A 26,161-nucleotide genomic window follows, 5' to 3' on the forward strand; every position below is an offset into this window, starting at 1 on the left:
CAATTACTTTTCAGGTCTCTCTTGCATGCCTAAGTATCTCCCAAGCAAAAATAAATACAGGCAAAAAGTTATCTTGATGTGTCCAGGTGTTAAAACAAATGTAAAAACAACTTTACTGCTGTTTCAATCCATTAGTTGAATGGCTTAAGAACAGCAAAGTATAAGTTACTGCAGCAGGCACTGCAGCAGTATTGTTCAAGCAGTTGAATGACACGTGGGTCTGGAAGAGTTGGAAATACTAAAAGAAGTGCATACAAAAGAGGATTCTTGGGGTTTGTTTATATTTGCTTGAGCTTGGGAGTTAGGGGTGGGAGGGAGACCATAAGGCACGTTTTGGAGACTCAAGTCTGCGTTTCCTGTTGGATGCAAACCCTGAGGGTCTTAAAGTGGAAAAATACTTAATTTTTCATACAATATATGTTCACAGGGGGGAAACTGGAGAGGTCTCTGTAGTCAGGATTTTATCTGCAAACCTGAATCTCACTTTCAGACACTGTATATTTTTGAGTCAGTCTTCCTGCTACTTGCTTCCTAGCTGACCCACTTTCTGAGTGGACCTGCCAGCAGCTAACGACGAAACAGTCTGGGTGAAACGCAAGGCATGCAAAACTTTGTGCAACAAGTTGGCTCCCTCATGTGGGAGAAATCAGAAGCATATTTGTGATGTAGCAAAATAATGGAAGTGGAGAGCATCAATGCTTTTACATTTTGCTGTATATTGAACATAGTGTTTTCTACTGTAGTGTTCCTGATGATACTGTTTTTATACAGCATCATGTGTATGCTGGAATGCTAGAGGTAGATTGAAGATCTCAGCATCTTGGCATGCTCAGTGTTACTTTCAATTACATTTTGTCTAGACTGAGTGAAAAAGTGGGCAAGATTTGGGGATTTTTTTTTAACTGGTGTCATACGTTCTCTTGGTGCCATTTGCTTTCTGTTGATGGAAGAGTGTATACAATCCACAGTTAGAATCCTATTCTGAGTCAGAGAATCACTATATTCACCTTGTCTTTACTGGGATGCTCTACATTTCCCATGGATGCATATGGCATTAGTTGTGCAGTTGGAGTTGACATTGAGCATTCTCTCCTAGTGTGAAATCTTCTGCCTGCGATGGCCTCTGGACTGTCTTGGTCTAACAGTAGTGATTACAATACATGGAAGCAGACAGCCAGCACAAGCAAGCTATCATGAAGCTTGGGGTTTTGTGCAGCTTTCACTAAAGCATTTATATCTTTCCCTAGACGTAAATGAATGTGTGACAAATACACACAGGTGTAACCTCCACGCAGAGTGCCTCAACATTGAAGGATCCTTCAAATGCAAATGTAAACAGGGCTACCGAGGCAGTGGATTCAATTGCGCTGGTGAGTACCACTGGATGTCAGGAATATTACTGTACTGTTATTTTCCAATAATTGATGGCTGTAGGGCATTTTCTAGGAATGATTATGCTGAACTGTGCTGCAATACCAACAAAGGCAAACCTCCCCGTGAAATAATATACTTATTGTGTGAGTCACGGCACAGTTGATACAAGTATTCTTAGCTCAAATTCATTTTGCCTGAGTTCCCAAGTCTCATAGCATCACTAGTAATCACTAGAATTTGGCCTGAAGAAACAAAGAACATTACTTTAAAAAGTCTACTGTGCATTTTCCTCAAACTCTCATGGCTAGCCTCCTAGACGGCTGTGCAGTTCCTTCTAGAGGTTTCAAGAGAACTTAGCAGAAAGTGAGAGAAGGGACAAATGTCACAACTTCTGTGCTAGACTATTTTTATTATAATTTTGCCTATGTTTATCTACTCAATATTAAAGACTTCATATTAAGATGTCATTGCCTGGTTCTGACTGAATGTGACCCTCAAAGAAGAAAGAACGAAAAAGATCTTTTCTCTATATTTAAAATGAACCTTTTTATTTAATTCCTGTAATGAACCTGGCAGAGATTTCTCCCAGGATTTCAGTAGGAGGATATATAGTCTCTCCTTTGGAGGACATATAAGTCCTGCTCAAATATTTTGAACAAAAGATGTTATGAAAACATTTTAAAAGCTCTTGTCTATAGCAAACGAAGTCTACAAAATATAGAAAACCTTTTTACTGGATCTTTCTCAAGTAACCCTTGATCGGGTGTATATTATGATTATATTTCATGTTCACAGATGTTCTCTGAGTCTCTCTATTATTCATGTGCCTACTCCCATTATAATAGCAATGGAAACCTCCAATATCACATTGATTTTGACACACTGCATTTGGAATAGTGCTTTATCTGTATGACAGTTTATCAACCATTATCATCTCTGCATTTAATATTTAATATATTCAGTCAGTATGGGTACTGGTTTGAAATCAATAGTTTCAACTCCAAAGCCATTTGTACCCTTTGGATGTCAGGCATGAGATATTTTACAATGTTTTACATTTTTATACTAGAATAATTTATTTATTATCTAAAAATCATGAAGATCTTTGCCAGGGTCAACTCAAAACATCTGATTTCAATCAGATTGTTTTTGTAGGTTAAGTATTTGACCGTGCTATGTTAAAACTGTATGTATACATATATATTTATGTACAAGGTCTAACATGTTTCTTTTGGTGGCAGCGACTGCAGCTCCTGCAGCCCACTCCAGATCCCAACAGATGGGCCTGGGGTTGAGCTGCAGCTAAAAGAAAGGCTTCTTAAACATGCTGTCAGTACTCCACATAATTATTCCCACAGCATGAAAATCTCATTTCCACCGGGAACCATTAATTCCTTATAGCAATTATCTCTAAAAGTGACTACTGTGGCGGCAGTATTAACTTTTCATAAAATATGAAAAATATTTTAATATATGGATTAATTTTCAGAGTATGGAATGAGTAACTAAGCACATTGTTTATAATGAATCTTATAAGGCTACAGTTCCTCATGCTATCAAATAACCTAGTAAGTAAGGTAATATAAAACTCTTGCACAGAACGTGGGAGAAATTCATTTAATTTTTATGTCAATTTACTAACTTAGGAGAAACTTGCTGAAACATCAGGCTGCAAACAGTGCTGCTTGTATGGATAGAGCCTGTGATTGTTCAGGCATCCTTTTGCCATTTAATGCTTCTGTACACATGAAACATTGGAGGCTGTCTAACACACATTTCATTTGAGAATCCATAGAGTCATAACCTTTCAAATGCACCCTAAATGGGTCCTAGCCATTTCCACATCTGGCCTCTATCTTGCTGCAATCTGTTGCTGTTCTCAGCTTCATCTGTTTCCTGATTTCCTATTGTGCATTGAAAACCCACATTTCTCTCACCCCATGCTTCTATGTCTATTCCAGCTTTTATTTAAGAATAGGGTCTCAGAAGGTTCCATAAGCAATTAGAGTTCCTGGGGTGGAAATGAACCTATTTTTTTACTCACTTCTTTGGTAGTAAACTACAAAATAACAGGAAAAAGCAGTACTAACTTGGGGCCTACAACCTTCAGGCATCACTCTAAGGAGCTCAAGAATAGCACTGTCATTATTGCCTGGCTGAAGACAGAGGATACTATTCTTCATTGTATTTTGCTGCATATCTAAATGGCAATACACAATCATGGCAACTCCATTTGTCCCTCTCGTATTACTCGGGTTCCTTTTTTTCTCATGGGTTAACCCCTAAAACCCATATATGGTTTTGCTTTCTTATTAATTTGCCAGTCTTGAGAAGAGTTGAGTTTGAAATCATAAAATTTCAAGCTTAAAAGGTTATTCTGGTTATATCACTGGTGAGATGCTTACCATTCAATTCAGTATGGAGCTAAATACTGCGGTCATCCTTTAATAAATAACACTTAAGCTTATGTCATTCCGCATTCCCTACTGGAAGCATTGCTGGCTGCTTTAGTCATGTATTGAGAACAGTCCAGCATAATGAAATTGTCCTGATTTCTTGAAGCATCCTTTCCCAAACAGGATGTTAAGAATTTAAGTAATGAAACAGGCTAGAAATATATATTACTACATGATATTCCATCATGCATAGAAGAGATTAATTGTCTAGAATCTGTGTTTTACCCTAACTATGAAAGCTTCCAGACTCTCTTATGGTTTTATAAAAGAGGCATCCTTCATTATGAGGTTGAAAATGTTTTAGAAGATTTCTGAAACTGCATCCCACTGATCTAATCTTTACCCACATCTACAGACTCTCCCTAAACATGGTAAGTGGTTGTCTATATCACTTATCCCCTTTCTAAGTTTTATGTACATAAGCTACAAAGGACTTGTAAGCCAGTCCCCAAGGCTAGCCTCTTACCGGATTTTAAAACATCTTGCTAGGTGTGAAGGTGGAAGCAGCATGATGCTGTGCTAGAGCGTAGAGCAAGCTGTCTCCTATTGCAGCCCCCTTATGTTCAGTGCTTCAGCCAGCATATGAGCTGCAGTCACACGGCATCTGGGAGGAAAATGGATCACTCTCTGTGCTTCTCCTATATCATACCCAGAGCACTTCCCTCTACGCAATTCAGCACAGAGACAGGCGCTGGCATATTCTCTCTGTATTTTTTCCAACTCAACTCTCACAGCTGGATCATTAGACATTGTACACTAAACCATTTCTGTGGTCTTATAATCTTGTACATCAACTGATGAAAAGATTTGCTTTTAGCCCTTGCTTTTAGCCCTTAACCACCACTTGCCTTTATTTTTCCACCTCTCTCTAATTCAAAGAAACAAAATACCTTTGAGAGCTGAGATGTTTTCCTACTAGGGCACTAACTCAAAACTGTAAGAGCAGGAGGCGTTAATCTACATGCTTCCCAATGGATGGTACACAAAGAAAAGCTGGCATGAAATGCAGTGCATTTCTTTTCACTTTCTAAAATTCTCTTTCAGTCACATGGATGGATAAATACATAAATGTTTGTGAGAAGTACCTGTGCATTTATGTAAATGTCTTGGAGCGAAGGGTCCTGAAAAATCGCTGCCTCAGCAGAAGCACCTCAGACTGTCACAGAAGGAGAGCTGTTTATTTAAGCAAGTCAACAGGCAGTGGATTCAACAGAACAGACTGAGTCTATCTTTACACAGGATTATTCCTCCTGCAACTTATAGGTAGCCATAGAAAGTCCTAAATCCACACCTCAGGCTGCTCTAAAGCTGAATGTGGATTAGCAGGATATTACTGATATATTTTCATACTGCAGCAGCAAAATGGAGTCTGCAAGCACATGGGGATTTATCATCTTTCATCTTCCTATTTTTGTCAGTTGATTTTCTGCACTGCTTAGTTTTGCACATACAAGGAGATTGATTTTCTGACACCACAAATGTTATTATGTTGAGCTGTAAGAAATTTTCATTTCACTGGGAAGACTTAAAAGCAGAAACTAAAAGCAGATGTTCAGGTTTGCGGAGCAGTCAGTCATGGCTTGAAAATCTCCATAGCCTCTTTATTAACAGCCTGAAGTTTCTTCTTACTGATTGTCAAAAGGAAATTTGTTTGGATCGAAGCTTTCCTGTTAATTTTTATAGCTGCATTCTGAGTTTAGACCCACAGAATCTTACATCCTTCATGACATCATCCTCCAAAGGAAAGACTCACTCGGTGGAGTATTAGTAGAGAGTTTACTTGCAACTAATTGACAAGCAAGACTACAAGTTTTATCCAAAGGACAAGAAAAAAAAATCCTCAGTTTTCATTTTTTTGTTGGCATCCATTTACTTTATACCTCCAACTGCAGTGTCAAATAATCTGAATACTTCAGTGAACACATCAAAAGAGTCTGATCTTTTTTTCCTGGGATACTAAATAGCATGTTGCAGTTGCATTTGCTGTAAATAAAATGTAATGTATCCACAGTGATAGAATCGTATTTTCCAGAAGTCAATATAAATTCAGAGACATTTCTCCTTCTCCTACTACAGTTCTGTTTTATTAACTGGTATTTTTCCTTCTGCTATGTTTCTATGAAAAGAAGCAAAGGGAAAAAAGTACTATCCAAGGTTACAAGTCTAGTCCATCTGTCCCAAAATGCTACTATAAAGTTTTTATTGTTACAAAGTGAAGAGCAAAATAGAAACATATTTTTGCCCCTATGATGCAATCACTAGGCAGCAAAAGCAGAGGGAAATAAAATTAGCTGACTTCTCCCACCGTCTGCAGTCCCAAAAGGCTGTAGGCACTAGAGCATCAAGACTGATGGAGAACAAAAGAAAGGAAGCAGTTCGTAAGGCTATTCTGACTCATTGGTGGAAATGGTCTCCATCTATGCAAGAGCCTTTGTACACCACACTGGAACTGCTCAGCTTTCACTATTTCCTTGTTACTTCATCTGAAGGACTCAAAACTGCAGAAGGCTGTCAGTAGCTTGTAACATGGTTGTGCTATCCTACTTACCAGTCCTTCCTAACCTGCACTGATTCAGGATGTGACCAACACTAAAGGGCTGAGTATTTAATCACATGCCAACTGATCACATCGTAGCAGTCCTGAAATCCTGAGCTGATTCAAAAGCCTCATTATCTCATGCTCAAAGTCCTTTTCCATGGACTTTAAACCCCAAGGATACTCTTCCTCAGTAGCTCTGGTACTATGACAGGGAGGGACTTGGTTAACTCTAGTGAAATCCTCGTGGTGGCATGAGATCACCTCATAAACTAGAACTCCTCAGAGTTATGTCTCCTCTAAAAGTTGCATATTTGTCACACAGATCCTTCCAGACCTAGTTTCGGCACAGTGGTGTTCCTTGACTAATGCTGAGCAGCAACTGATGTTGCTGATAAAAAGCAACAACTGCACTACTGCCATAGTTTCTCCCTTGAATTTGCTTTGTACTGTACACTGCCCTTGAATAAATTGATCCGAAGCAGTCCTGGCTTTAAGCCTCAGTTACGATGTGGCCATCAGCACGAAGAGCCATCACTCTTTGTCAGGTGACAGAGGAATACATCTGGAAAGGACTAAACAAGATCAGTTAGTCTGTTCTTTTGCTCTGTGGCAGATCATGTCCAACATATTAAAGACAGATTGTAGCCTAACAATTTTTTAAAACTGCTAGTGATAAAGTTCAAGTCATTTAAGTGGCTTGCTCCTGTGTTTTACTATCCTATAGCATGGATAGTAAGCAATTTTTTCGTAGTACGTAACTAAAATCTCTCCTCATTTCATGTAAACTGGTAATTTTCCTATATTAGGAGAACACAGAGAACAGCTGGCCCACTTACTGTCTCAAAGGAACCCTTTCATAGAATCATAGAATCACTGGGTTGGAAAGGACCCACTGGGTCATCGAGTCCAACCATTCCTAACACTCCCTAAACCATGCCCCTCAGCACCTCATCTACCCATCCTTTAAATCCCTCCAGGGAAGGTGACTCAACCATCTCCCTGGGCAGCCTCTGCCAGTGCCTGATGACCTCTTCTGTGAAAATTTTTTTCCTGATGTCCAGCCTGAACCTCCCCTGGTGGAGCTTGAGGCCATTCCCTCTTGTCCTGTCCCCCCAGCCTTTGTGCTGCTGCTGGGTCCCATCACTGATGGAAAATCAATCCTGCTTCCCCACATCCCTAGAAAGGTATCTTTGAATGGTTCCTGTGAAAAATGTCCCTTATTCAAGCATCCAAACACAGTTTGGTGATTGTAGAAAGAGAAAATTTTAATTTTAAAAGAAAAAAGAGGCTTGTGTCTTGAAACTGAATACACTTACAAGGAAAGAATGATTTGAAAATCAGGGCTGCCATATAAATATAAAAAATGTCTTCTTCTCAATGAATGTTTTGAAGTTTTTGCCTGGATATAAAGGATATTTGACTTCATTATACTCCATAATAGGGAAACTCCGTAATTCAGGCTTTTTTTTCCTTTTCTTTTACAGATTTGAATAAAATCAATTGACTTTTATCCCACTCCTAAGTATTTCACTTCTGGCAGCCTTTGAATTTCTGAGCAGAATCCAAAGTTGCAAGATGATACAAATCTGGTTGTCCTCTTAGTATTTTGTAGTCAAGAGGAATCATAAAATAGTAAAAATCTCAGGAAATTTAGAACTAATGTTCAAGTCCACCTTGGAATTGCAAGAACACAATAATTTGGCATTCTTGGATGCCTCTCTGAAGTTTCGGCCTTTACTCCTTAGAACTAAAAATCCCTTTCCTCACAATGAAATGTGATGGATCAGCTTGATGTATCTCCTCTCAAAATATATTCAGGAGTCCAAATGATGCTATGACAGGTCTCTTCGGTCTTTCCACAGATGATTGTCTGTACAACAGAGCTAAACACATGCATGCGTATTCAGTTCTGTGCAGAGCTGAACTTAAATCTCATTGTAGAGAATTGGCTGCATGGGTCTCTGGACATCGTAAAGGACACCATGGTGCCATTTATAAATGTCATTGCTGAATGAATGATTCCTTAGATGAATATTTAATGTTTTCCTCTTCTTTCTAGTTATCCCTGAAAAGTCAGTGAAGGAAATTGCAAGAATCCCTGGAACAGCTAAGGACACAATTAAGCAACTTGTTGCACATAAAAACAGTGTGAAAAAGCATGAAGCAATCAAGAATATGATCCCAGAAGCACGCATGACACCAGCTTCAAAGACCCACTTGCAGTTATTGGACTATGAAGACGGTATTGATCTCGGTGGGAGCTACGCTGAGGAAGAGAAAGAAAATGAAGCTACTGCAGAAGAGGAGCCAGAAGAGTCAGACAAAGAGGGGACAGAAGATTTTGAGAATCAAATTGACTATGAGCAAAGCCTTAGAGGAGATGTCTTTTGTAAGTTTCTTCATTTTTTAAAAAATCTGGTTTCAATGTAATAATATATATAAACACTAACAGAATCATGACGAAGCATTACAACCGTTACCTTACAGAATTTAGCGTAGAGAATGAAGAGCAACCTACCACACCTACTGGTGAAACTAAAGGTAACCAAACCTCCCTTTTAGGGGAATCTGCAGTCAGTGGGAGCAGAGAGGGAGTGCATCATCCTGACAGCCTCTCTGCAGACTGTACTTTCAGAGCAGCTTAGACATAGCACATAGCTTCTCCCCATTTTCTTCAGGGAAGTCCCAGCAAAGCAAGGTAGTGTGCTGCTTCATTATGAGTAAGACAATACTAGTTTTGATTTGTGATAGGCATACTCATCATCCTAAGTAGTTCAGAGGAAAAACATAGACTTTGGCGTCCTTGGGTTTCAAATAATATAGACCACATAACAGGCACCACTGTTGTCCATGTCATTCACAACAGAAAAATAATGACGTAAATCACAGGGCGGGAGGGAGGTATCCTTCTGTTTAAATGCGAGAGTTTATCTGAATGGACACACTCAAATTTAAAGCATTTGATGGTATCTAAGCAGAAGTCTTGCCTAACTTCTGACATTAGTCATTTATTAGGAACATTGACATAGGTTTCCTCAGTCTGCTTTCAGGTGCTTCCTTCCAGCTGTTATCTTATAAGCTATGCAATTTCTTGTGTTCTTTAAAGTTTCCAAACGTATTTTAATTGTTTTTTAGTATATCTGGCTTAGTCAAACATTCTCCAAGGGAGTGACAAAAACATGTAATTTGAAAAATAAACCCTGCTAATAGTTTATTCATTATACTTTCTCTTTTCCAAAGTGTAGAAAAAAAAAAAAATACTATCCCACAATAATTAAAATTATGCATCATATTTCATAATGATAAAAATGGACAGAAATTAAGTTATCATTCAAATTATTGCTATTTGATTTGAAAAGACACGGAAGTATAACTTTTTTAAAAGAAATATAATTTTAAAGTCCTCTAGAAAAAAATGGTCTGTAATATCTCTACTGTATAGTAGAGATAGAAAATATGTGATTATTCACCTAAATACATTAGAAAATACAAGCTTCTTCGCCAAAGGCACACTTCTCCTAAAACTGATTTTTATGCATTTTCACTGGTCATTGGCCTGTTTCAGGCTAAGGATAGAAACTAATACTGCTTCCTCAAATTATACCAGTGAGCTGCTAAACAGAGTGAAGCCAGGTCTATGATCACCACGGTCCTCCCTTCCTGCAAATATTAAGAGTGCTTATGGCATATTTCAGGTTTACTGGCAATACCAGTCTGGGGACAGTGACCCATAAACTAAATGAAAGTGCTGCTATTAAGAGAGACCTGGCAAGGATGTGGAAATGAGTTGACAGGAACATTATGAGATTCAACAAAAGCAAATTCAAGAGAGAAGTGTCATACAACATTACAGACATGGAACAACTGCTTAGAAAGAAGCTTTACAAAAAAAAGGAAGTGTTCCTTCCCGTCTAGTTGCCATTTGTGAGACCGCATCTGAGATGCCGTGTCCAGTTTTGTGCTTCCCATCACAAGAGAGACAATGAACATATTGACATGAGTCTAGCAGTGCTGCACCAAGGTCAGTGGCCGGGAGAACATGGTATATGAGGAGAGACTGAGAATAACTCTTTTTCAGTCTTAAGAGAAGAAGGCTAAGGGAAGATCTTATAGCTGTCTTCGACTAGCTAATGAAACGTTTTAGGGAAGGCACAGCCAGTCTCAGCTGGGAAATAAACAGCAGTAGGGCATGGGGCAGTGATTACGAGTTTAAACAGAAGAAATTCTGATTAAATATAAGGAAAATAATATTTTAGCATGAAGGTGGAGAAAAGTCAGTGCAGGTGTGTAGAGAAGTTGGAAAATATCTGTCCTTGGAGATATTAATGATATGCCTGACCTGGGCCTTGAGTAACCTCCTGATCATGTTTAGTGAGGTTCTTGTTCAAGGACTTTCTCAACCAAACCAGGACATTTGAATACCGTATGCCTGGGCTGGGCAGAGTGCTTGTCTCTACAAAATTGCTGCTACAACTGACAGCAATGACTGTGACTAATATTGCTTGAAAAATATTAAAGCACTGTGGTTTATTTGTATTTTTGCCTATACTGTCTTTGTTCTAGTCACATTTGGCTGAACATGCAAGGGAGATTTTATTTTGCTGGGGGATACTGGCAGAGTATTGGTGCGCTTCATTATACAGGGATACTAGTACGCCCAAGATATAGTTTCATTAAGTATGTGAACTTGTATTACTTATGGCTTTCTTGTTTGATGCCAACTATCAAACAGGACTTAAGACACTGTGCCATTTGCATTTTTCTTTCAGGATAGGTTACGTATATTAACTGTGTTCCCTTTCCTTTTAAATTTCTATAAGCTATATTCGATCCTTGTTATAAAACTTCAGTCATTATTCAGACACTTAATTGCTTAAGCTTTTGTCTTTAAAAACATTTGCGTTTTTAATGATAGCAAACTCTTCTTTGGAGTACAGGATTAGCTCAAATTTACAGCTGGTAAATTTATAAATCAGTTTTTTTCCTTCTCTGCTGTTGTCTGTGCAGCAGTGATTCCTTTACTACCACATTAAGTTCCTCCATATAATCCCCAAAAGTGTTCACATTACATTTGCCTTTTTGTATTATTAATATTGGTATTGTTTGTCTTCCAGGAATGGAATTTAAGTAGGAAAAATGGATAGGTCACACTTTTCAGACATCATAATTATTATCATTAAATTTATGTATTATTTTATCGTAGTAGTTTTACTACATCATAATTATATAGGGAGCCACAGAAGAAAATACTTTAGGGAGAAAAGGAACTGATATATGGAAACTGAAATTATTAAAATAGACCAGCTGTCAAAATACAGGACCTTCACGAAGACTAGTAATCACATTTTTTAAAAAATGCAGTAGTTAAAGATAGCAAATTAATGCTTCCAACATTTAAGAAATGTCAAAATCTGTGAAAAATTAAATTTTTCTTCTTATATTTTTAAACCCTAAGATATAATCTTTAATTTCTAAATAGTTATTTCCCTTACTTTGTTCAGTGCAGAGGAAGGACATGTCTTGCTGTGAAAGGGGCAGCTTAATAAATTTGAAAATAAGGCATGAGCTGCACGGAGGAGGAAAAAATGCTGTCTTTTAGTGTTTTCCGTTCCGTGTGTTCCTCATTTCCTTTGTGACTTGAGATCCTAAAGTTTGATTTCCAGAACTGATAAACACCAATGACTACTGCTCTTAACTCAATAGGAAATGTACTTTAAACACAAAGTGATATAAAATACAACAGACATTGAAATGTCCAATCCTAGATATTGTACTCTGGTTCACAACTAGTGAACAAAATAACTGCCTGGATCTCATAAGAGGGATCTGAGAATTAATATGTTAATATCTGTACAACACAAACATTCAGGTTGTATAGATTGAAGAGAACTGTGCAAATGTTTGCCCTTGGTGCAGGTTTTTAGTTGTGCACAGTAAAGGACAATAGCATCTATATACAAAATAATACGATTAAAACAAAGCATTAGAAAGCTCCTTACTGTGTGAGAATTGTCTTTTCTGCATACATAAGACATGGAGAGATTGGCCAAAGTGCTTCTTTATAGAAGCAAGGGCTGTACCAATGTTACACTCAAGCTAGAGGTGAATTGATCATACACAACCTTATTTCTGTCATTTTCTAACATTTTCATGCTTGGTGTCATCAAAGTTGATCTAACATAGGCTTTTCATATATAATCCAGAAGGATGTTGCCAACTACAACTAAATTCTATGTTCTATTGTTTATCAGTTTATGCAACTCATATTGTGCATAAAAAACTCCCATGGTATAATGTAGCCAGCCATGTTAATTACAGAGCCCCTTCCTTTGACAGCACCAAGAATTATGAAGAGCTTTTGATTTTCTATTTGGCAACAATAAAACGGAATTGTTTCCCTTATGGGTTCTAGGCTCTTAATACTGAACAGGAGCGCTCTCACAGTTAATCAGGATAAGGTTTGTTCTTAATCTTATTCTTTCCTGATAATTAGACTACTGTGTGAGCAAATACTGCTCAGACCACAGCTATAGATAAGAAGCTAAAAAGATGTCACACATCTGGCAAATATAATTCTTTCAGAGCAGGATGGGTAGCAGACATGTGGCGTATTCCTTTCTATCTGACATAGTAATATACTGTATATGTAGGAAGCAAGTCTTCATTTTACTGTCTCATATTCTCCTTGATTATTTTACATCGCTCACTCTTGTTTTCTGTTTCTTCTTATGAGATTTGAACATCAGAGCGCTGTGTTAGAAAGACAGCGGGTCCCATTTTTGTGAGAGTTCCCCCATGTTGCAGTTTCAGGCACTTTAGTACTCTACATGTTAGAATTACCAAGAGTGAGTTGCTTTTCCAAAATTTTGTGTGTTCTTTTTATGTTTAGACCAACTAGACCACGTAGGCAAAACCAGGCATAGGCATTTTCCAGGCGACAGAAAAATCAAACAGCCACAACAAGAAATAAAAATATATCACATTGCCCACAACTAGCACACTTCCCTACACATACATCAGTGCTTATATTCTGCTGTAGATCTGTTCTTCCAGTATCTCTGTCTCAGCAAGAGCTCAATGTGATGTCACAGATAGTTTATAAAAAATATAGTCCCACTAACAGGGAAAAAAAACCCCAATATTAAAACTTTGAGGATAGCACATGCAGTACTGCAGACAAACAGAAAATTACTTCGAAACTATAAGCCAAGCCATAGTTTGTCCAACAAAAATGTCATTTCCAAATGCATTATAAGTAATTTTATATACTGCAATTGGCAATGCAGAGAGATGAAACCAAGTGCACATAAAGAAAAATATATCAGTGTTTTCACTAAGCTCCTCTGTGATAGAATCATAGAATGGTTTGGGTATGAAGGGACCTTAAAGGTCACCCAGTTCCAACCTCCAGGCAAAGAGCAGGGACACATCCCACTAGATGAAGCTGCTCGAGGCTCCATCCAACCTGGCCATGAACACTTCCAAGGAGGGGATGCTGCAGAGTCAACAGTCACTTAGCAGTGCTTTTGTACTGTTTCTGAATAGTACCCATAAAACAGTGCCCCACAGACCTGTTCTACTGAGCTTCTGCTTGATGGCTTTGGGGTTTTGGCTTCTTTCTGTTTTGGGGTTTTTTTCAGGTTTTTTTTTTTCAACTTTTTAATGCTGCAGTTTAGTCCAAGCAGTGCTTTTCCAGATGTGCTCCTCAAGCTTCTTATTGCTTTCATGATCTAATTGGCCCTTGTTTGATTTATAGAGTGACTTGAGGGTCTGTTGATATGGTACTTTCCAGGCAGACCTGAGCTCACTCCAGTTGTGCTCCAAGCAAGGTGGCTGCAAGCCAGCTCCAAAAATGAAGTCATATAGTCAAAATGGGTGCAACTGACAAAGCAGTGCTAACAAACCTATTTGACAGACCAAGGGAACTGGTATCTGCCTGGACTTCTATGAGGACACTGCTGTGCACTCTATGAAAGTATACAGTTGAACCTAACCAGCTCTTTTGTTATATCTTTTTGTGACAGTCTGTTATCTGTCTTTATTTAGCTATCTAAAGGTCCCCTCCCCAGACAGGAGGATGGCTAGGAGGTGGCTCTCAAACCTCATCTTTTTCATTATGCGCAGCACTCCCTGTAAGCCTGGTGTTTTTAAAGTGGAATTATAGTTTCATGTATAAATTTGTATCTAAATCCCCTTCGTGGCACTATTTTAGGCACATTTATACTAGAACAACGTCTCAATGCCTCTTGTCAACACTGCTTTTTCATTTTCTGATGTTATTGCTAAGAAGCATTTACGTGATTGCAGGCATCCTCAGTAGTTTCCGAGGTGTTTTATGTGAGTCCTATTATTTTTAAGGAAGCACATTCAGATAGTAGGAGCTGGCTAGGGGTGTTCTATTTTGCAGAAAGACTTTCTTGGCTGCAGTTCCTGATATATAATATAATTGATAAACTGCATCTAATGTGGCTCAGAGAGATTTCCACTCCTCAGAATAGGGGCAATACTCAGATATATGTTGCAGATAGCAACACTTAATTTCTTGCAGATGCAAGAATGTGTGTCAGCAACAAGGTGTCTATTCTCAGGACCAGAATATCACCAATTTACATAAGCTGGGCTCATCGCAGACATTCATAGATCCCACTCCTATGGAAATTGGTGGTAGTTAGTTACTCTGAAGACGGGGCATTAGTTTTGTCTGCCACTAATTCTTGCTCATAAGGTCAATCCATCTTAGTTCATAAGAGTATCATAATGATATCAATGGTTAAAAATGTGTGGCACCATGACATAAAGTGTTTTATATGTAGCAATTATATAGTAGCTAATGCTGCAGATAAGTAGATGGATAGGCATTGCCAGTACAGAAAGGATAGACTGTGCTGTGCCTAAAGTGGGACGTATGTTACCTTTTGTTGGGAAGAGTATGTTCCTAGGGAACACAAGACAAGGCCTGCCTTTCTGCAAGCACCACTTGACCGAAGAAGAGCTGAAAAGAGCTATCTTGACTCCTGCGTAGTACTTAGGAGGGGGTGACCTTTGGATCCTGGCTACGTTCAATGACATTCTGATATAAAATGTAGGCACATTCCAAGAAGTAAGGTTTCTTGGAAAGCTCTCTTGAAGCTTACCGTTTCACATAATATGCAGGTGATAGCTTTCAGTAATTGGAGAACATGAGTGTAATGCCTGACAGTGAAAACAAAAATAGATTTCGATACAAAATTAGACTCTTTTTATGTGTATGACAGCTCTTCACTTGAAGCATCTGGAACACGCAGCTACACCTGCATGTATATCCCTCAAGTGAATTCAAGTGTAATTCAATAACTTAATACATCATTCTGGCAGCCGTTGTCTTCTGTTAAATCACTCTACAGAACTGATCATATTTTAATAGCTGTCTTCATTTTGGCAAGGTTTTCACAGCCTAAGCCTCTTTCACTAAGTACGGGCCAAGTTTATTGCATGACAGTAAACTTAACACCTAATACCTATATGCCTGTTCCTAAATGTGTATACGTAGACATATATTAATTTGGAGAAAGATATATTAATCTTTGCCTTAAGAAAGACTATTATCCAGATGATTGAAGCAATGGTCTGGGAGACGGGAAGGCTTCAAGGGCAACAAGAGAGGACACGCTCCTGGCAATGCATCAGAAAGCTCGTAAGAGTGCATGAGTCTCCTTTCTTGGCTCAATTCAGCGCCTCTGGAAGTGCCTCCAGGGCATCTTCATTAGTGTGTATTTTCTCTGGTGTACACACAAAGCAATTTTTGACAGTTTTGAAGAAGACGACAGGTTAAGTAGATGGCATAGTCTTTACAGTGCTAGGAGGCTCTGGATTGCAGTGGGTTGTAAGTATATTCTTAAACTTGAGTATGTGCTTACGACTATGAATATGTTAGAGTATTTTAACAGAAAGCCCTAGCTCAGTGGAACTCATGGGAACAAAATCCCCTCTGAACAAATGTGCATGCGTGTGAAAGTATTTTAAAATATTTGGCATTTGTGACTTTCTAATAGAATGTATGATATAAGGCTGTAATTTCTATTTCTATAAGGACAAGTAATTTCTGTTTCCATAGCTCCTATCATCTGGTACTGTTGAGAAAGTCTAAGCATTTCTTGGCCCTGCTACCCATGTATTGTAGGTGTGTATGTATCATAGGTATCATCTGCATATATGTTTGCAAAGGATAGAATCCTCTCCCAGTGCAAGCATTTCTTCCTCTTACCTCATGTGTGATTAGTCATTTCACCGCCTCTGCACAAAGAAGTTGAGACTACCATTTTTTTTAAGTGAGTGCATTCTCTATCCATCACTTAAAATAGAACTTTATTTAAATAAAAGATGGCAACTGGTATAAAGGAATAAAATTCCATTTTCTGTTCCTGTGATGATTTGTCACTTCACAAGTTGTTTTCCTTAGTTCCCAGTGTGAAAGAAGCAGCTGCTTTCGGCCCTCTCCTGTCACAGAGGAAAATTCCAGTGTCAAGACCAGAGAAAGAAGGTATATTATTTTTATCTACAGTGTTTATTTTCCTGTGTATTGGGTGTTTTCAGTACAGCCCTTATTAATTAAACCAAAACCAGTTTAAAAGCCTTCAACGTAAAACAAAGGTTTGGTGAGCACTTTAGAGACAGTATCTGGCCAAACCATTCTGCCAGTTCCAATGAGAGAATCTAGTTTTGTGTCCTTTACAAGACATACTTTAACTACTTTTAAGCCAAGTATAAAATGTCCCTTCAGAGTGAAACTTTACTTGGAATTGAATTTCACTTTATTCATTTCAGAGTCATGGAAAAAATAAGTCATTTTGGTTGTCTATAAAATGAAACCATGTTAGAGTGTTGCAAAGCACACAACCATATCCCAAAATCCTCCAGCCATATTCTCTTGCTTTTTTTTCCCGCTCCTCTGTCAGAAGTCAACCGGAGTTTCCCCTGAACAAGACTGGATAGTTACGTTAAATCTTAAATAGCTTGCCTATGATTTTTTATCATTCCCAATTCACCGGGAAGTCATGTGGATATCAGAGTAAGACGACGCTAGCTTTTCTTTCTCAGATAAAAAAAACACTGTAAAAGTCAGTCAGGGTAGCATAAAAGACCCAAGACCTGCCAATTTATTGGCAGACAAGTTGCTGCCATGCTTTAGGAAAATAATTCATGCATTTTCAAACAGAAAACTTCACTGCCTTCTGGAACTGCAACAGATTGCAGCACAGCTCTGATCAAAGCAGAGCATAAAGGCAGATCAAAGGGCACTCTCCACCTCTCTCCCTGTGAGAAGCAGTTCCTCTGTGATGGACCGAATCATGAAGCTGACTGTAAGGACCTGCTTATGAGAACCACATTAAAAAAAAAGCAGAATCCAAAAGGAAGAACCAAGAGATTGTATTGAGCTGATGCAGTGACAGGTAGCAGCATCCTCCTGAGGAGTCACCAGCCCACTGGCAGGGGCTGAAATGTTGTGATTGGCTGTACCTGAGATTATTGAGGTGGGTGAGGTGGGTTCCACCCAAAACCAAACCACAAATGCTTCCATATCTTGAAAAAGGAAAACAAAACAAGGTTTTGCTTTTTTGCTGTTCAGTCTAGGTCAACACTATCGGAACGCAGACTGTAGATAATTTTCGAATTGCTATACATTCATAACTGAGTGAATAAAGAGCACATTATTTTTATCAGTACTAATGGTATAGTGCTCCTCTGATCTCTGAGTGTCCATTGCCAATTTTTTTTCAGTTGATTGCAGCTTCAGTCGAGGGGTCTGTGACTGGAAACAAGATACTGATGATGACTTTGACTGGAATCCTGCTGATCGAGATAGAGGTATTCAAATACAAATCCTCTAGCTATACTTTGATTTGATGGCTCAACCTCTCCAAAAAAAAGGGTGACAGAGGGGAAAACAGAATCAAGAATCAGTGGGTTATCTTTGCAAACAAAAAAGGGAGACAGAATTCTGGAGGAGGAGATTGTTTCTTTGAAATATCCAATGGTAATTGGTAATCAGCAATATATTTCAACACAAATTAATCAAAAGATAAGAAAAAGGTTTAGAATATGCCTGTTCAGGATTGCAAGGTTCAAGACAATGGAAACTTTATTAGTTATGTGCTGTGTCTCTCCAAGACTGATAGGGCATGTAACCACACATCTGCCATTTACATGGATGTGGCAATGTAGTCATTCGTATGACTTAGACAGCACTGTAATAACTGCTCAGAAATGTCAAACTCTGCTAGACAAACTAGTGATGACATTCCTACAATAAGCCAAGGGCAGAGGGCTGTTAAACAGCTTGTCTTGGTACCAACTACAGGCCTCATAAAACCTGAGAAATTGCTTCATGAGTGCAATGTGTGACTGCTGTGCAGGTGTATTTAAAAAGGTGTAGCTGAAGAAACCCATTTAGAAGGATGGCTCTTTCCCTGTGACAGAGGAAATGTTGCAGAAGCTGCTTCAGTAGGGACCATTGGATCCTGCAGATCCTGCAGGCCACTGGCTCCAGTTCCTACACACACATTCTCTCTCTTCCCCCATAGTCTTTCCATCCCATTCTTCACTAATCTATCCTCTTCTGCTTCATATACTTCCTCTTCTCCAAGTCTGTTCTTTGTCCTGTCACTTCCTGGAAGACCTTACCCTGACCATACCCCATCTCCCCAAATTTACATCTGATGTTTATGACTTTATTTATGGGCCCAGATGTTTTATCCTTTTATCACTTTTTGTGTTTCTGTCATTTCTTTGGTCCTCCAGGACATGCGGAATAAGCTATCAGTTCTTTTATGAGTTTGTCAACACTGCAGAGGGCAGACCACAGAGGCACAGCAGCATGTTTCAAGCTGTTGAGTTTGAAAACCCGAGATCATTTTGCCTTCCTGCACAAGGAAGAATTAATGTAATTGCCAGTGAAATATGAACTTATGCCCCCTTTAAACTGATCTGACCTCCAACAGTGCAAGCTTATTCCTTGCAAAGTATGCTTCCTGCTGCTTTTCTCCAGTCTGATTTTAAATTATTAAAGTAACACAGCTTCCATATATTTTCTTAGAAAATATCTATTCAGTTTTCTTTTTATTTTTTGTTACAAGGTGGTGGGTACTACATGGCAGTTCCAGCTTTTGTGGGGCACAAGAACGATATGGGACGTCTAGAACTTCTCCTCACTGATCTCAAACCAAAAAGCACCTATTGCTTGATTTTCAATTATCGGCTTGCTGGCGAAAGAGTGGGGAAACTTCGAGTGTTCCTGGCAAACAAAAAAACTGCTTCTGTCTGGGAGGAGAACAAAGGAAAAGATGAAAGGTGGAGAACTGGAAAAATAGAGCTATTTCAGGGGGCTGAAACAAACAACAGTGTAAGTATAACACAATTTATAAGCAAACTGCCATAATCCACACAACCGCTTAATTTCCTAATACTCAAGTGTTCCACCAGCTGTTTTATAGGCATCACATACTGGCATTTAAAAGGCTTATCTGAAATGGGAAACAGAAGCACACATTTTAGGAGGCAGAAAAATTACCATCTGATTCTAAGTTCAGAACTGATTTAACCCAGTTGGTTAAATTTTCAATTATCCCTTTGAAATTCTAGGGCCTGTTTTTCATTTATGTGACTGATGTTTTCAGTGTTGTTTAAGGGTTCTCCTGTGTAACTGAATACTATGAGTATCAGTGAAATGCAAGCCCGTTTCAAGGTTCTTTGCACTGCTGGAATGATGTAGAAAAACCCTCACACAAATGAGAATCACACTATAAAATAAAAACCCAGGTGTTCTATTCATAAAAATGAACCTGCAATATCTATATAAAATTCATACTATAGCATATATATACATACTGTATTTGGAGAGAGAATAAATATATGCATATATCTAGTATATACACCCAAAAACTAAGGATCTAATAGATCAAAAATGGGCAGTTGTAATGCCTTCACGAAGAGGAGTGCATTAGCATATCACATACTGTGATAAAAATACATTATTATCATAGGATTTCACTCAATTTGCATTTTCTTTGTATAATGAAAAAAGTAATCTTATTAAAGGAATCCATTTGGTATAGCAAATCTGCAGAGGATTATCAGTCTAGTTCAAATAATACATGGAAACTCTAAAAGCTGCAAGGATTAAAGTCATTAAGTCTTGTTTTGTGATAAAACATTCAAAAGTGTTGCTAAATGGTTAGATAAACTACATTTTCCCTGTTAATAAATCTCTTTTCTTATGGCAGGTCATTTTTGAATCAGAACGTGGGAAGGGCAAAACTGGAGAAATTGGAGTGGACAATGTTATACTAATTTCTGGCGTATGCCCAGAAGATACTTGATAATCAATATTTAAGTATACTGGATTTAACTCTATTTGTAATATTTGCCTTCCAAGTACTGTATTTTTGTCTCATTGTCTTTAAAAAAATAAAATAAAAACTGCCTTGAACTTAATGCAGCAATGCAAACAGAAAAACTGATACGTGTAAGACGCAGAGTACACTTTTTTATGAGTTACTCTAATACATGCTTTGAGTACACTACTATATTTTATAATTCAAGGTCAGGGTTTCTAAAGCGTTATTTGTTAAGCTTTTTTTACAAATTTCACATGTTTTTATTCCTTAAAGTCCTTTTCAAGGCTATTCTTAAGTCCTCCATTTAATTTCTTCTACTCCACAAGAACATAAGGCAGTATTTAACATGATGTTACTACTTCTGATGACATAACTTTAACTTTCAACTTAGTGTGTAGATACTCAGTGTATGCAACAAGTAAAAGGAAAGAGATGAGCTTTATTTCCTTCTTGATGGAGCTAAGCAAGTTGTAAGTGGAGTCATGTCCTTTAGGAATATTTTCATTACCAATAAAGTATGTAAAATATATTGTTTGTCATCAGTGTCTGAGTCACAAAAATCACTGTTTAGAAATTATCCCTATATAGTTTTATAAACACTTATTGTTCATCATTAACCGATACTGAAAAAAATGCCATTATTAACACTTAAGAAACTTATCATTACGTACTGACTTTCAGGAACAAACTGGTACCTGCTGGATTGCAAACCTTCTTTAACCCTCGGAGGTGTGAAAGAGTGGTTTTCAATTTCCAGTACACAGTGGTCACGCAATAAGGCTCCTTCTTACACAACTGGAAGAGAAAAAATCATTGCAAGTCCCTTAATGACCCTTCAAACCTCAGCAAAAGGAATGGGGACTATCTGCCATCCCCAGGAGCAGAGAGGTGACCAGAACCTTCTCTCACAAATTAGGAGCTGTTGTGCTGCCATCCCTTGCCACACTCACCCAGGCACACACACAGGTAGCATGTACGGACATCCACATATGTAAATATGTGCACATTGTGGAGGGTCTAGAATCAAGGTTCCACCTTTTCTGAAAAGAAGTTGAATGACAATGCTGTGGAGGATAAGACCATCTTCTTTCATCTTCTCTTCTGAAAGCATCTAGAGGTCTGAATTCCAAGAGGACAGAGATGCCCAAGGAGAAACCCAGGTTCAGGCAATGCACAGTTAAATGTGCATACATATATTTTCTTCTTAGTTAGCTCTGCATATCCCCTTTGAGGTTGAATGCCTACTGCTTATTAGTGACACTTTTATTTCTTGTACAAAGGGGACATTAAAACCAATTGAATAGAATTTTATAGAGCAATATTGAAGAACCTTGAAGAATTCAGCTTATACAAACCTCAGGTTTCTAACAAAAATCAACTACAGAAGTCCAAACACCTTCAATTTCACATATAAAGCAAGTCAGGGATGCTTGCAACATTTCTTTTGAAACACAATATTTTTGCACATTGCACATAATTGAGGAAAGGATAAGCAAGACTGGACACATCTGGAAAGTTTACTATAGCTATACAATCAGGAAACGCTTGCTCTTTGTTAAAATTGGTTTGTGTTACAAAACATGTGCTCTGAGAATTGGACATAGACTTCAGCTTTGACAAATTTCTTTCCCGGTGTCTTTGGAGGTGCTGAGGAAATTACAGAATAAGGACTTGAGAAAACCAAACTCTCTTTATTCTCAGGGCAAAGACTCTGGGAGTTTCAAAGTGCAGGGGAAGATTGCTAAGTAGTAGATTAGATTTTGGCTGTGTTCTCAGGATGTCAGAAAAACATGAACAGAATGAGGCAGAAAAGTGAAATGAGTATTTTTCTGGACTCACTCCTCCTCATCTGACTCTGACACTGAAATACCCTTACTGAAGAACAAGAATAGGAAAAATCAATTTAATTGAAATTGGATTATGTGTCTAGCTTAAGACAGCAATAATTTACACATATACAGTGCTCCTGAAGCCTAAGGTACCTAAGAATTGTTACATTCTTAAGCATTACAGTGCAAATTATGTATTTGTAATATGTAAGAGGAGCAAACTGAGTCTACCTAAAAAAGTGCAGCTAGGCATTTCTTGCATATGCAGTTTTTTTGGCATGGAAATATAAATACTGTGGAAGGCCTAATATTTAAAGACAATTTGCTCAATACACAAACAATCGAGAGTAAACACAATGAACATAGTCTGATATGGGGCCACATATGCAGATATTTATTTGTTATTTGTTGAATTGTAGCCTGCCATGAATTATGACTGTGACAATTATGAATTATGACTGTGACAATTACTTTAGTAGTAGCATTTCACCCAAAAGGCAAGATAGAAAGATTTTGCATACCATGGAGTCAGTAACAAAATTATTTGCACAAATCATTATAGACTGCAATAGCTGCCATAAGGCTTGCTATAGTAGAGGTAGAAGTTGTTTGCCATTTGTTTGCAATAGATTGCCAGATACAAGATAGCTTGCATTGCAGCAGATCATAAAAAGAATTCTAGCATAACAAGATCTGAAGAGTGAAACCGAAACTTTTTTTTGTTGTGAATACATTCAAATATGGCTTCTCCATAAACAACAAAATAAATCCATTTTGTATAGACATTCATATAAATCACATCAGTGCATCAGCAAATTAACTGATATCATTTGCAAAATTTATCCAAAAGATGCAGCCGCTCAGGGCAAAATCTACACCTTTCTCCTTCAGATGAAAACAGTTAAAAGGCATATTATGCCTACAGTCATTAATGTCTCAAAATGTTGCTGACAGTTTTCCATTACTACGACATGTGAAATCCATTATCTGCTTGATTATTTTAGACAGCAAGGAAACTGCACCGAGAGTATTTAAAAATGTTGAAAGTATGCTATATGTGGCTTGAACTTTGATAACGGCACTTGCAACTCTTAAGTCTGATAATAAACTTTGGAGACAGTACTCTGCCTGCAAGTTAATGGGGGAAAAAAGCTTCTAGCTAATTACCAAAATCTATACTACATCCTTCAAAAACTACTCAGCAGATGTGATCACTTAATCTTGAAGGTTGTATAACAAAAGGTTTCCATCACTTTTCTTCAACTGCCAAAAGAATTAAAGGAGGCATTTCATTTTGTCAGCCCTGAATACATGGAAATGCTGAGGCATGTTGCCACAAGATGATTATCATGTAACCTGCAATTGAAAGGAACTTAAAACACTTTCCCGCTATTAGATGTTATTTTTATGCATTAAATATGGATTCCCCACTGCAATTTTGAAGGATCATAAAGAGAAAGATAATGGAGGGGTGCTTTCAATGACTGATTGACAGTCATATTTACTTCACAACTGCTGTGTTTTTTAGGACAGAGTCATACACCTGCATGTACTGAAGGTACTGAAATTCATGACAATATATTAATGAAAAGGTAAATAACAAGAAAGTAGATAATAATTTATTTTGTCTTCTGTGTACTGTTACATAAAAGCTCATCACAGCAAGAGTTTTTTTATGGAAAAGATTTTCTAATTTCATAGTTATTAACCTCTCAAATACATGACTTAAAGTTTGATTTCAACAAAGCTAGACATTCAATCTCTCTGACCCACTTCCACCTTCCAAATCCCAGCTTTTCAGGAAGTGCATATAATAGAACTGTTGAGAGAACACTGATTGTTAATTTTTTGTTCAGGGAATATTTGCTCTTCAGTGATTCAGTAAAGAATGACTGAAAGTTTCAGAAGGTTCTTTCCTTTCCTTTAGCACTTTCTACGTCAAATACAGCCTTAAGAAGAACCTTCACCTTAGACAGACTTGGTAAATCATTTTAATAGTGATCCTTTTAGGTCCTCTGATTAAAAGTAACTTTAATCCTACATTTAAAGTATTTTAAAGTATTTCATTAATTCACTTTAAAGTGAAAGAAAAACATTTCAAAGCTAAATATAATCTAGAATAATACAATTTATGATAAACAATTAGTGTATCTGATGCCATAGAAATAGGGTCTGAGTTAAAGGCAATAGCATTTCCCTAGTAACAGCATTTCATTCTTTCTTCTTCATATACTCTTTCTACCTCCACGCAAAAATGGTGCTTCTCCAACAAGCTGGATGATGTGCAAGAGCATGGAATAGCTTTACAGACATGCTTTGTCAGGGCCCACATCCAAGTACCCCCCCAAACCATTCCCAAGAGCTTGGGAATCAAAAGGCTCGAGGAACCCCTCCCAGGAGGCAGTTTGCATCCAGTAACCCCATTTTTTGTGGCATAGAGGAAGAGGTGGCACGCTCAATTTGCTGCCTTTTGTTCTATATGCATACAATAGCAAAGCTGGCAGCTCATTAAGGCACTTTACATTTTCTTCCAGAGCTGACTGGCCTACTCCATTGCTTTCTGCTGGCTGTACAGAAAATATCAGTGCTTAACTTTGATGACCAAAATCTGTTTGCTGAACTGAACACCTCTGGGGTGCAGCCAGTAAATCTAACTTAGCTGGGTACAGGAGGCAATCAGAATTTGCCCCTTAATTTCAGGTCAATAGCAGTTTAACATTAAATCTCTGTGTTTTGACTCACTGCAGTACTATAGTTTTCTTGTTATAGTTGCAATGATAGCTGCTGCTGAGCTCATGGCACATATTCTGCAAAAATACTTCAAGATATGTAAGATAGGCCATTGGATGTCACGCCACATCTGGACCTGAAAGCCTTGGACTGTGTTCCTGCTCTGCTATTATGCCCATTCTGGACAGTCACATCATCTGCTTCAAATTCCTTGACTCTTGTTTCATAAAACTACAGACTCTTTGGGATAGCTTTCATCCCACAAGTTGTTGCTGTGTGAGCCATAAAGACAAGACAAAAAGTAAGTCTGATCTAAACTGTGGTCTCCAGGCAGCCAGGGCTAAATATTGCACTCCACGTTTGGTCACTGATGAATTCATGAGTTTAGTAAAAATACATCATGTGTATTAAACAGAATTAGCAGTCATTTAGGGTTCTTCAGTTATCACTGCATCATGCAGCCACTGAAGCACTACAAAGGAAAGGTTTGATACCACTTAACAAAGAACAGTGATCACTGGATCATAACAATAATTTAATAACTTGCATATGTGATTTTTTTTTACATCCTATACAACAATGAAAGCTTGTTTAAAAATTTGTTACTAGTACTGGTGATGTTTATTATGTGAAAATAGGCGAGGTGTGTCTCCTGTACATGATATTCATACTGAGACTTATTTGGCTAGTTCAGGTAGGTCGGTTCAGTTTAGTGTCAGCAGAGGGCAACATAGGCCTCATCACTGAATAAAAAGATATATTAAAAAAATCACATTGACTTTACTGTACTTGAAAATAAACCCCAGCTTACACCTGATCATTTGCTGTAGAGTGGAAAGTCTAGAAGTATTAATCTTTTAC

General features: G+C 37.9%; 1 protein-coding gene across 1 annotated transcript in view; it reads left to right on the forward strand.

Moving 5' to 3' along the window:
- Positions 1 to 21,229, forward strand: part of EGFL6 (EGF like domain multiple 6) — a 40,770-nt gene extending 19,541 nt beyond the window's left edge. The window contains exons 7-12 of the mRNA XM_054056978.1: positions 1,248 to 1,370; positions 8,429 to 8,758; positions 16,808 to 16,888; positions 18,127 to 18,213; positions 19,482 to 19,747; positions 20,628 to 21,229. Of these exons, the coding sequence (XP_053912953.1) occupies positions 1,248 to 1,370; positions 8,429 to 8,758; positions 16,808 to 16,888; positions 18,127 to 18,213; positions 19,482 to 19,747; positions 20,628 to 20,723 (983 nt within the window). The 3' untranslated portion in view covers positions 20,724 to 21,229. The remainder of the gene's footprint in view (positions 1 to 1,247; positions 1,371 to 8,428; positions 8,759 to 16,807; positions 16,889 to 18,126; positions 18,214 to 19,481; positions 19,748 to 20,627) is intronic.
- Positions 21,230 to 26,161: the final 4,932 nt, after the last annotated feature.

Source organism: Cuculus canorus, chromosome 1 (genome assembly GCF_017976375.1).
Source record: "Cuculus canorus isolate bCucCan1 chromosome 1, bCucCan1.pri, whole genome shotgun sequence".
Taxonomy (NCBI): domain Eukaryota; kingdom Metazoa; phylum Chordata; class Aves; order Cuculiformes; family Cuculidae; genus Cuculus; species Cuculus canorus.